This window comes from Protomyctophum parallelum (genome assembly GCF_964188405.1).
Source record: "Protomyctophum parallelum genome assembly, chromosome: 3".
NCBI lineage: Eukaryota > Metazoa > Chordata > Actinopteri > Myctophiformes > Myctophidae > Protomyctophum > Protomyctophum parallelum.
Genome location: NC_139698.1, coordinates 56,546,023 through 56,558,418, shown reverse-complemented (window position 1 = coordinate 56,558,418; position 12,396 = coordinate 56,546,023). Strand labels below are relative to the sequence as shown.

The 12,396-nt window shown below is 43.1% G+C and overlaps 4 protein-coding genes across 4 annotated transcripts; all 4 read right to left on the bottom strand.

Annotated features, from left to right (window-relative positions):
* Window positions 1-4,126: 4,126 nt before the first annotated feature.
* Window positions 4,127-4,438, bottom strand: LOC310855449 (histone H4; the record flags this gene model as incomplete). The annotated part of the gene is made up of 1 exon (XM_083760467.1): window positions 4,127-4,438. The coding sequence occupies one exon, from the start codon at window positions 4,436-4,438 to the stop codon at window positions 4,127-4,129; it is 312 nt and encodes a 103-aa protein (XP_083616593.1).
* A 1,026-nt stretch (window positions 4,439-5,464) lies between these two features.
* On the bottom strand, window positions 5,465-6,010 carry LOC310855739 (histone H1-like; the record flags this gene model as incomplete). The annotated part of the gene is made up of 1 exon (XM_083760862.1): window positions 5,465-6,010. One exon carries the CDS (start codon window positions 6,008-6,010, stop codon window positions 5,465-5,467), a length of 546 nt encoding a protein of 181 aa, XP_083616988.1.
* A 3,021-nt stretch (window positions 6,011-9,031) lies between these two features.
* On the bottom strand, window positions 9,032-9,442 carry LOC310855741 (histone H3.2; the record flags this gene model as incomplete). The annotated part of the gene is made up of 1 exon (XM_083760864.1): window positions 9,032-9,442. One exon carries the CDS (start codon window positions 9,440-9,442, stop codon window positions 9,032-9,034), a length of 411 nt encoding a protein of 136 aa, XP_083616990.1.
* Window positions 9,443-10,373: 931 nt separating this feature from the next.
* On the bottom strand, window positions 10,374-11,000 carry LOC310855735 (histone H1-like; the record flags this gene model as incomplete). The annotated part of the gene is made up of 1 exon (XM_083760858.1): window positions 10,374-11,000. The coding sequence occupies one exon, from the start codon at window positions 10,998-11,000 to the stop codon at window positions 10,374-10,376; it is 627 nt and encodes a 208-aa protein (XP_083616984.1).
* Between the last annotated feature and the right edge of the window lie 1,396 nt (window positions 11,001-12,396).

The window sequence follows — 12,396 nt, the reverse complement described above, 5'->3', positions numbered from 1 at the left end:
ATCTTTTACATTTGTATTTAAAGTAGTATCTTAGTCTATCTTTAGTGATTTCCCATAAATCAACATATGAGTTAGTCAAGACATTTAAGCTTTGGGCAATAACCACTTCTTTTTTTAACTCTGTAAGCACATCATTATTATTTAAACAGTTCACGTTTAATTTCCAAAACCCCTTCTTTTCTGTCTTGCCAAACCTCAAGAGAACTACTACTGCTAGGTGATCTGAATTGACCAAGACACGTGTCTTATAGTATATAGGGATAATATCATCATTTACATATATACGGTCTATCCTCGTCTTGACATTAGTGTCAAAGCGAGTATAGCCGACCTCAGTTGGATGCAACATCCTAAAAACGTCACTCACTCCACAAGATTCGCTCATTGCTTTAAGAGCAATACCTTCCCTATTGCGAGCCCGGGCATTCAAGGGTTGAGCCGAAATCCTGTCGTTATCATCGGTGTATGCATTAAAATCTCCACATAGTATGGTAAAAAAACCAACTGTTAATAACTCATATAATTTCTTAAACATTCGTACTTTCGTTGCTGCATCCGGAGGAGTATACACATTTATAATTCTAATTTTTAAGTTTTGATAAAAACAATCTACTAATAAGATTCTCCCTGGAATAATTTCTCTTGCTCTTATAATTTCAGCTTTACTCTTAAAAAATATGCCTATACCATCAGCCTTATCTGTGCCAATAGATATAATTGAAGTGCCCTTTTCCCACTTTAACGTTACGTCTGCAATGTCCTCCTGAGCAGTTAGCCGCAGCTCTTGTGCGCATATAATATCATATGTAGTGTTGTGTAATATGTCCATTTTCATCTTTCTATTTTCCATCGACTTGATACCTCTCACGTTACAAGTTACGATAGAGAGTGTAGACATTATAATATTAAGTTAAGTAAAGGCATTCATTTCCTTTTGTATCTTTTGTCAAGTTCATTCGCCAGAGGCGACGTGAGTCGCTTCTGTTTGGCACTCACTTGTTGTGAAGCTCTCGGTGTTTCTTCCTCTGTAGCAGCGAGGGTGAGCTCCCCTCCACTAAACGCCATCTCGCTGCTTCTTGAGTTGCCACTACTCAGCTCGTCGCTTGCCGAGTCATACTCGGACTCATCGCCTCGCTCCTCCTGCTGTTGCTCACCGGTCCCCCCCTCATCCCCCACGCCTGAGGAATCAGACCAGGCCGGAAGCAGCTCGTTGACAGCCCTCTCTAGTTGTCTGACAGCCTCCTCTGTCTCCTCCGCTGCTGCGATCTCTGGAAGACAGGGAGCAGTAGCCTCTCTGGCTCTTTCTGCCACCGCTCTCATGTTGGCTGCGGCGAAACTGCCGTTCCCACGTCCTCTTCTTTTTTTTTATAAGTATTTTATTAAATTTCCACAAAATTACAAGTCATACTGAAAATTTGCTGCTTGTCATCATATAAATACATAGCATCAAAAACATACATCATAATACATAATACATAACCTCAAATACATACATCATAATACATAATACTTACATAAAAAAGCACAGACACCTAGGCGCCAGGAAGCGCGAGCGAACAGCACCATGCTTTGATGCCATGTGTACTATCCGCAGCACCCCCTAACGCCCAAATGCCTGCACCTGCATGTGCTGTTCTGAGGGTCTCGCCACCCGCCAACAAATAGCACCATGCTTTGGTGCCATGTGTGTCTATCCGCTGGCATGCGACAAGACCCCCAGAGCCACACACTCAGTATAAACATTTAAAAGTATAAAACATGTAGACGCAACCGGGAGTCACATCAGGATATTACTATTTGTCTGGGCTGTTCTAGAATTACTACAGTGCCAAGGTGGGCCAGTTTAGGTGCGTGTGCAGTCTCTTCAGGTCTATTGTTTTTTTCCTTTTAAGTTCGGTTTTAATTTGTTTAAAAACAGTGTTCGCGTCAATTACCACGTTGTCCATTGCCATTTTGCACCGAGTCTTCCAAATCTTAAAAATCGTCATACAAATACAAACCCAAAATATATCATAATTTTCTTTTCCGCAGTTAAAAATACCGTACAAAATGTCTCTGTGGCATGGCACCCTCAGACCTATATCGTGCATCTTGCTCCAGATTGCTTTTGACCTATTGCAGTCTATGAGCAAGTGCCATGGTCTCTAGTTCTTCACAGTCTGGCATGGGGCATTCGGTTGTGGTCACAAAACAACTCCATTTAACCACTGCTCTCGTTGGGAGTCTACCGTGGGCAGTTAGCCACATAACGTCCTGCATGTTTCCAGTGACGAGGCCGCTGTTAAAATTATTTACTAGGTTTTTACTTTCTTCAAGGGAGCAGTGTTTAAAATGCACCATACCTCCATATATCTTATTACTTATTAAATTATATATTATTTTATTTGATTGGGTTCCCCAGTTAATATTTAAATTGCTATGTTTTGTGGTGAAATCCCCATATGCCAATTTATAGTATGGCAGTGACAGTCTGCCCCTGCCTCTCTGTTTTCTCCATGTTTTGAGGTCTCCTACCCAAGCTGCTCCACACAGAATGCCCCTAGCCACATTTTTACAGAAAGCAATCATTATTTTGCTGCCGACGTCCATTGCACCAAGGCCTCCCTCTTTGACACTTTTAAACATAAAAATCCTTTTGGTAACCTCCCGGTTGTTTCCCCAAATCAAACGTACACACATCCTATTAATTCTTGTTATGCACTTCTCAGGTGGCGGAAAAATGGTGGCCAGGAACAATAACTTTGATAAAATAAATGTTTTTACAATCCCTATTCTCGATTTATAAGTTGTGTCCCTAACTTTCCATTTTTCAACTTCGGCATGTATTTCAGTTTCTTTTCTGTCCCAATTATTTTTAGCACAGTCCCTATTAGCAAAGAAAATGCCAAGTATTTTCATTTCCTCTTTCACCTCCATGAGCAGGGCCGGCCTCCGATCCTCCTCTCCTATCCAAATACATTCCGTTTTTGTCTCGTTTAGCTTGGCCCCCGCGACCTGCTCTCATAGGCGCGGCTTGTTGTTGGAAAGCACACGCTGCCATCTCACCAGTCACCTGCCGCTGGATCGCCGTTATCTCCTCCTCCGCACAGTCCGGACCTGCCTCCTCCCCCGGTACCTCGTCTCCCGGGATCACCAGTAGTGCAGGCTCGGTGCGGCTCTGCCCACTGTCAGCCGACAGTGGGGTGCTGGCGTCAGCCGGTGGCGGCGGTCTGGTGCGCCTCAGTAGACCGATGACTCGGTTCTGCTGCTCCTCGGCTCGCTCTTTCCTCTCTGCTCGTGCCTTGTTGCTGTAGGACTGAGGGCACTGGAAGAAAGAGTGCCCCCTCTCTCCACACAGGCTGCATTCAGCGTCATTGGAACATTCTTTGGCTTTGTGGCCCAAAGTCCCACATCTCCAGCACTTCACCTGCGTGCATTCTCGGACCTGGTGCTCCGTGCTGTTGCACACAAAACACCGCGTCTGCTGCCCAGGGTAATAAATCCGCCCGTTGTATGGGCCCAGGGAAATAGAGCTTGGCAGTGACAAACGTTGTTTTTTTTCGTCGCGTTTGAGTTCAACCTTGTACTTCCGTACACCATACCAGATCCCGAACTCGTCGACTGGCTTGTATGGCTGCTCTTTGATGTTACAGTACCGTTTTAGGTACAGATCCACATCATGGTCTGAGACCCGGCCGGTCCAGAACTTCACCACAACGTTCACTGTCCCTATATTGACTGAGGATTCAATGGACCAGTCTATCCATGCATCCCGCAGTTTGTCAGTCTCATACTGCTCCAGGAAGCGGCGGAGTGTCGACTCCTGGTAGAAACACAGCTCAAACTCACGTCGGTTTGGCAAAGCAATAAATGAATAGATGTCCTTGGCACAGACTAAGTTCGATTTGAACAAAAGTTCTTTGCCGACAAACTCCCTTGTCGGGAGCTCAGCCTCACCAGTGAACTTAAGCCTTGCCCAGTTATTAACGAACTGGGAGGCAAAAGACGCCATAGCTAGGGCATAGCTAGGGCTCGCAACATCGTTGCTTTAGTAGTAGTTCAAGAAGTAAAAGGTAATAGTCTTTAAAGAAGTTGTGGGCGGCTCTTAAAAGAGCCTTTGGGTTGTTGGTAGATCAAGTCAGCGTTATTAACCTCCGAATCCGTACAGAGTGCGTCCCTGTCTCTTCAGAGCATATACAACATCCATGGCGGTCACGGTCTTTCTCTTGGCGTGCTCGGTGTAAGTGACGGCGTCACGGATCACGTTCTCCAGGAACACCTTGAGGACACCGCGGGTCTCCTCGTAGATCAGACCGGAGATACGCTTCACGCCGCCACGGCGAGCCAGACGGCGGATAGCGGGCTTGGTGATTCCCTGGATGTTATCACGAAGCACCTTGCGATGGCGCTTGGCGCCTCCCTTTCCAAGTCCCTTGCCTCCTTTTCCTCGGCCTGACATTTTTTGAGTTCAGCTGTAGTTGCAGTTAGAAAACTGAGTGATTTGAAAGCTCAGCGCCGTGCCCTTTTATTTGTGTTCTGAGGACGTAAGGGAGGACATACAGAGCGAGCTGTGGGCTGCGTGGGCGTTACTAACTCCGCCCCCCACAACACACACGCGCGCTCGCGCACACACACACACACACACACACACACACACACACACACACACTGTAGCTACTGTAGCTTTATCGCATTATTTGTATTTTTGTATTATTTTTTTCAGTGACTAAATCCACATTAGGGCAGCCGGGGTTGTGGGTGGGAAATTTGGTATATATATTTTTTTGTATTGGTCTTAATGAATACACTTGCTGACCGGCTGTCGGTATTGAGCAATTGTCCATATGTGACCATACCATTGACATCCTGTATAAGGCAAACATGTCAAACTTTCATTATGCTATGTATGCTATGTATTATGACTACCCTTCCGAACATTTGCACTGGGTCATATTTATTTATACATTTCATGACTTCATGTCTTGCTTATTTTTGTAACTAGGCATTGTGCAACTTAAATTGCACAATGAGATAATTCTGATGATGTAAAGGTGGACACATTATCTGTTTTTACTATTACATTTTAAATGGCATTACTGAATATAAATGTTATTTTGAAAAAAACACTGAACCAAAATCCAAGGCAAAGTGGATTAAAAAATTGTCAATATTCATAGGGATGAGGATATTTGCAAGAATCCATAACTAATAAAATAGGTGTCAGGGGTGAAAAGTTTGGGAGAACATCAGCATAAATAGCAGAATTGTAAATACATTTAGAATTGTAAATCCTTATGCCCATTATAAAAAGCAGGAACCTTTTAAACTGGTTATTATTCCAGTGATAATTACATAAACAGTAAAGATAGGATACTCTTATAAAACAATGTGGTTGGCTCTTAAAAGAGCCTTTTTTGGGTATAAAGATGGAGCAGGCAGTTTACTTCTTTTTGGGAGGTGCCTTCTTTGATGCTTTAGCAAGCTTCTAGGCTGGAACTTTCTTGGCTGCTGCGGGCTTCTTAGCCACTTTCTTGGGGCTCATGGTGGCCTTCTTCGGGCTTTTAGCTGATACTTTCTTGGCGGCTGGCTTCTTGGGTGATTTATTTGTGGCTGAGGGCTTCTTTGCTGACACCTTCCTGGGCTTCTTAGCCGCTACGGGTTTCTTGGTTGCAGCAGGCTTCTTTGCTTTAACTGCTTTCTTAGCAGGAGGTTTCTTTACGTTCACCGCTTCTGAACTCTTGTTCATTTTGAAAGAGCCGGACGCACCGGTACCTTTGAGCTGGTTCAGGGTGCCTTTAGCGACCAGGCTCCTGACGGCGATCTTAACGCGGGCCTTGTTCTTCTCAACATCGTAGCCACCGGCAGTCAGAGCCTTCTTGACCGCAGCCAGGGACACACCGCTCCGCTCCTTGGAGGCGGACACGGCCTTGACAACCAGATCAGCGACGCTGGGACCGGTCTTCTTGGGTGCTGCCTTCTTTTTGGCGGCCTTGGCCGGTGACGGAGCTGGTGCTGGTGCGACTTCTGCCATTATTGTCTCAGATAGTAGGTTGCTGTTGTTCCTCAAGTAAACTCTCACAGAATGATGCTGAACGCTCTGAAGAGGGGCTGGACTTAAACACCACATGAGAACCATGTAGAGTCAACACACACAGGCCCTCTTCTCTCTTGTGCCACTTGTGTTTTCTCCTCGATTAAAACAAGTTATAACAAAATACTGTGTAGATTATTTAATGCGTCAAATACCTGACCAGTTAACACACATGTGCCTTTCTGTCATGAATATATCTAAGATGAAAGCAGTTCATTCCTTTTTAGTAATAACCTCAAAACATCACCCTTCTACAGTCAGAGCACAGTGTTGCCTCTGTCATTTTGCTTCTAACATAGTCTAAAGTAACTATGTTGTAATAACAACAATACTCACAATCAATTTAGTAGACATTCCTGGTGACGCGATACCATAAACTATACTTTTGTTATGTCATCCATTTTGCTATAAATATAATGTTTTCTGACCGCAGTAAACACACTCACATGTGTCGCATGCCGGCGGATAGACACACATGGCACCAAAGCATGGTGCTATTTGTTGGCGGGTGGCGAGACCCTCAGAACAGCACATGCAGGTGCAGGCATTTGGGCGTTAGGGGGTGCTGCGGATAGTACACATGGCACCAAAGCATGGTGCTGTTCGCTCGCGCTCCCTGGCGCCTAGGTGTCTGTGCTTTTTTATGTATGTATTATGTATTATGATGTATGTATTTGAGGTTATGTATTATGTATTATGATGTATGTATTTGATGCTATGTATTTATATGATGACAAGCAGCATATTTTCTGTATGACTTGTAATTTTGTGGAAATTTAATAAAATACTTATAAAAAAAAAGAAAGTAAACACACTCCTGTTCAAGGAAAGCATGATGGTGGAGTTGATCTCAAATTCCAATGACAGAATGCCATTTGTTGGGAAAATTTTGGACAAATGACTCACTGTGATCAGAAAACTAAGCGTGTTTAAATCTACAATCAATTGTATCTGTATATTTGATTATGGAGAAAACACACATCTAGGTAGGCCTAAATACTTCATGATGCAATGTGTCATGCTGCAAAACATTTCATGATTAACTCATCATTGGGCTCTAAATAAAACCAGTAAGACGCATGAGGGCGAGAAGCTAAAGGGCGAGGTTGCGTGCACGCATTTGCCTTGTTGATGGCAGACTGCTGGGAGAGCGCTGGTGCTTTGGCATGGACGGTCAGATCAACATGGAATGAATTCTGTAGTGGCCATAAAATGTCTTGAGTGTACAGGGTTTGATCAACATAATGGAATGTCAGAACAGGTCAGCTCCATACAGTATATGGAGATCTAAAGGGTGATAGCGGGGACATTCTCTTGAGTGTACAGGGTTTGATGAGGGCCCAGGGCCGGGCCTTAATTTTCAGTCCTGTTGAGTTTTTGCAGGCTGCTGGGCTCGACTGCACTAATAATTTTGGGCCAGGTCCGTCTAGAGTTTGAATAGTCTATAATAACGACACAATTCAATTCATTTCAAATGAGCTTTACATTGTGTTTGCATTGCCAAAGCAAGTGTCAAAATCAAATTAAAATGGGAAAAGTATATATTTGGAGGGGGTACAGCATTTTGCAAACAGAGATATACATTGCAACGTTATATACATGTTATACAGGGTATAAAGCTTTTGTGGTCATTTTGGTACAAATAGCAGCATTTTCTTGCAAAACAAAGCTGAATGCCGGCAGCCGGTGAGCATGTATACATACATCATGGATGTATGTATACAATATTTGAGGCCAATAAAAAAAATACTATATACCAAATGTCCCTTTTTAAACAAAAGAAGCCTGTCAGCTTTTGGACTACATGATAAAACCTGGCACACTATATTGCAAGAAAGGTCTTTGAAATGCCACGCACCAACATTGTGTACCAAACCCAGTTATGTTAGCTCATGTATTGATGTCACATTTGTTTTACAAATATATTTCGGTATGAATAAGAAATAAGGATAAGAAAATGAGTTACACATGGGTACATTGACACTGAGGATTTGACTGTGGCACATGTGTGTTAGAGTTAGACAATACATTTAGCACACTTTGAATACCCCCACAAATACTAGAAACATGCTCAACCCCCACCTTGAGAAGCCACTGACTTATGTAGATTAGATTTACACCAAAACTCTACACTTGCTTTGTACAGCACTACACCAGAGGTAGCCCTACTGATTTTAACCCCTGCCATTTTTACAGCAATATGGGAAAATCATCTTTCCTATATTCTGCAGCACTACAGTGGAATGACTTGCCTCAAGCTGATCTGTTCCTTCGAAAACTTTAAATGCACATTAAAAAGATGGTTGGCTGATAAACATGACGTAATATTTTAATCTATCCACAGTTTAGATTATAATAGGTTAAAAATAAAAACACGAAAAACCCAAACAATATAAACTTGTTTCTTGTTATCTTTGTTTCCTGCCCCCTTCCCCAACAGGAACAGGGTCAGGGAAAAATACAAATGGTATTCTGTTTTAATCCCCTTTCCCCCAAAAGGACCACAACGGATGAATGTAGTTAGGCTATATATAATTATGTAGATTCGATTTACACCAAAACTCTCTACACTTGCTTTGTACAGAAGCATCATTCAACACAATGGAACAATGACACCTCTCCGAGCTGAATGTCTAAGTAATTTAAATAATTTGCATGTTGATCACATTTAAACCGTAGTTTAATTGTTATACATTATTAAAAGTAGGACAACTTCTTAAATTAAAGCATAGAATATAAACGCACGATTTAAATTTCAGCTCGTGCAAAACAAATGAAAGGCATGCAACTAGGCTATGCGTAGATATTTCGGACACGCATTAGTTGACGCAAAATCAGCAGTTTCTGGCTTTTTGTCATGTGAGTTGAACGTGCATGAGTAGTGTACAAAGGAATAATTTCTCTTAAAATAACACATCTGGTGGCTCTTAAAAGAGCCGTTTTGGGGTTGACAGTGATAGTTTAAGCACGTTCTCCACGGATTCGACGGGCCAGCTGGATGTCTTTGGGCATGATGGTCACCCTCTTGGCGTGGATGGCGCACAAGTTGGTGTCCTCAAACAGACCGACCAGATAAGCCTCGGCAGACTCCTGGAGAGCCATGACGGCGGAGCTCTGGAAGCGCAGGTCGGTCTTGAAGTCCTGGGCGATTTCCCTCACGAGGCGCTGGAAGGGGAGCTTGCGGATCAGCAGCTCGGTGGATTTCTGGTAACGACGGATCTCCCTCAGAGCCACTGTACCGGGACGGTAACGGTGAGGCTTCTTCACTCCACCGGTTGCCGGCGCGCTCTTGCGAGCTGCCTTGGTGGCGAGCTGCTTCCTGGGCGCTTTGCCTCCGGTGGACTTACGAGCTGTCTGCTTAGTTCTTGCCATCTCTCTCTGTAAAGTTGTACTTGTAATAAAAAAATTAACAAGCTGCAGCCTTTTATGTCATCGGCTCTGACCTTCTCCGATTGGTCTTTGGTCAGAAACCTCCTTCTTTTGGAGGAGCCGCTCGCGCCACTAGTAGTGATTGGTGGGTATTTCATACACACTGAGCGCCGTTTCTATGATTGGTGGGGCGTACAGCCGCACATAGACGTTTACAAAGTTGAACATATTAACATATTGAAATAATTGTAATATTTTAACAGTATTTTTTAACGTTTTTCCCGGATTTGTATACATACACAAATTGTGTTTAAAACATGCCTTCTCTCGTTCAATTTGGACTAGGCCACAAATTGCTCATGTTGTTTTATGCTGCACTGTTCCCCCTTATCATGCAGGTTACTGGCTTGATTATGGGTGTTGGGATTGATGCGCTCAATTAATTGTAGGTTACAATTAATTCATATTGATCTTATGAAATCCCTATATAATATGAGTCACTTATGAAATAGACTAACCGGAAATACTTGTTAAGCAACAGCTGATTTCTTTATAAAAATATTTAATAAACACGCCCAGACGCCCAGTAACGAACCAGCAAGAGCACTGATGCCGCCCTCGGCGCCCTGACTCTGTGTAAGCTTTTATTTATAAGATTATTCTTCACTTCGGTACATGATACCAAATAGAATAGAACTGCTGATTTATTTATTTCGGCTGGATGGTGTTGATTGAAGCATGTCTAATATAAATAAATAAACATGGGGCATAAGTAATGACATTATTTTGTCGAAGGTTCTGTTTCTCTAAACATATTTACATGGCAACTATATTAAATAAAGGAACTTTCTTTAAATGAAGTTGTGGGTGGCTCTTAAAAGAGCCTTTGTGGGGTAAAACCATAGAGTTATAAAACAGGCTGTTGTGTGGATGTTTACTTCTTCTTGGCGGCTGACTTCTTGGGTTTCGCCGCCTTGGGCTTTGCTACCTTCTTTGCTGGGGCTTTCTTGGCGGCGGCGGGCTTCTTCACCTTCTTGGGACTCTTTGTGGCCTTCTTGGGACTCTTGGCTGCTGGTTTCTTTGCAGCGGCAGGTTTCTTTGCAGCTACAGGCTTCTTTGCCTTCTTTGGAGATTTCTTAGCGGCTGCGGGCTTCTTGGCCACTGCCTTCTTCGGAGACTTCTTTGCCGCGGTGGGTTTTTTGGCTGCAGGCTGCTTGGGTTTGACTGCTTTCTTCGCGGGTGTCTTTGCCTTCGGTGCTTCCTTGTTCATCTTGAAAGAGCCAGATGCTCCGGCACCTTTGGTCTGAACCAGGGTGCCTTTAGCGACCAGGCTCTTGACAGCGATCTTAACGCGGGCCTTGTTCTTCTCGACATCATAGCCGCCGGCAGCCAGAGCTTTCTTGACCGCAGCCAGGGAGACACCTTTCCGTTCCTTGGAGGCGGACACGGCCTTGACGACGAGCTCGGCGACGCTGGGGCCGGTCTTCTTCGGTCGGGGTGCTGCCTTCTTCTTGGCGGCTTTAGCCGGGGAGACGGCGGGAGCTGGAGCGACTTCTGCCATTTTGTAGTGGTTCGAGTTTCAGATGCACTGAACTAAATTCTGAGTAGAGAATGTTGTAAGAGGAGGAGGGGGTGGAACTTAAAGGATATGTGAGAACGATGTAGACTCAACCCACTAGGCCAGTACTCTGTGCTGCAGAATACTGAGACAGTTGTGTTTTCTCTACAACTAAAACTAAATAAAATACATACAAAGAAATTGATTAAAGTCATACAAAAAATCGAGCAGATAGCAGACGAGTTTAGCGTCATAATCAAATCATGTGGAGCGTTGAGGAGTCATGTATTCTATTTAGGGATGTCTAAAACCTCACTTGTACACCTTTACATGTACAGTTGTTTGTCAACTTTCCTCTGTCATTTGTCTTTTAAAATAGTTTAAACATATTATACCCTGTTCCATATTTGCTGAAGAGCAAGCAGAGATGTCTGGGTTTGGAATAAAAGTAAAACTAGTCGTTTGTGGTGAAGATTTTTGTTTTTAATGTACAACTTTCCAGTGTCTGCAAACACAGCTGTTGGGACTTTATCTTACCCTGCTAAGCTCTTGTTTTGTGATGAGAAATCTGACATGTTTCAGGTAATTTCACACTCAAATGTATAATTTATATATATGCAATCCAATACTTTTGTGATTATATGTATCACAAAACATGACAGGTCAATAAAATGTAAAATAGATGAAACACCACACATTTGCAGGCAACATATAGGCCTACATATATATATATATATATATATATATATATATATATATATACACAATAGGAGAGTAAACAAATTGAATGATGACACTTTGTTTGCCGCTTCTAAAATGTCTTACATTCCACTGGTTCTATTTTTATTTCCCCTCAAGAAAAATTGGAGTGTGGAATAGAGCTATTCATTTGAATTGAAATATAGACTTACCCTAAATGTTTATCATCATATATCCCTAGTCCCTACTAGGGACTAGGGATATATGATGATAAACATTTAGGCCCCCTTGAGGATTGATCAAACTCTTCGGCTCTGGTCCCTAGTGAGACAATAGACCAGGCAGGCCGGAGAACATTATGCAGAAACAAAGACAGTGAGACACTATTTTAGCAGGACACTAGATCATCCATGCTTGAGTGTAGCCCCATATGTGCCCTCTCCCTACGCTCATTCGGTATCTCCGGAGCTACAGAATGAGCGTAGTGCTGAGGGAACATACTGGGCCTAGCTTGAGTGGCAAGGGAACTCAGATTAGAGTGGCAAAGCTTGTTTCTGCATCTCTACAAATATGTTATATATACAACTATGTGCCAAATAACACTACAACTCAAGTAAGCCAAGTAACATTAACACTGAAACCCAAATAGACCCCACACACACACAGTATGGCTGTATTAAAGTTACTTAGACATACAGTG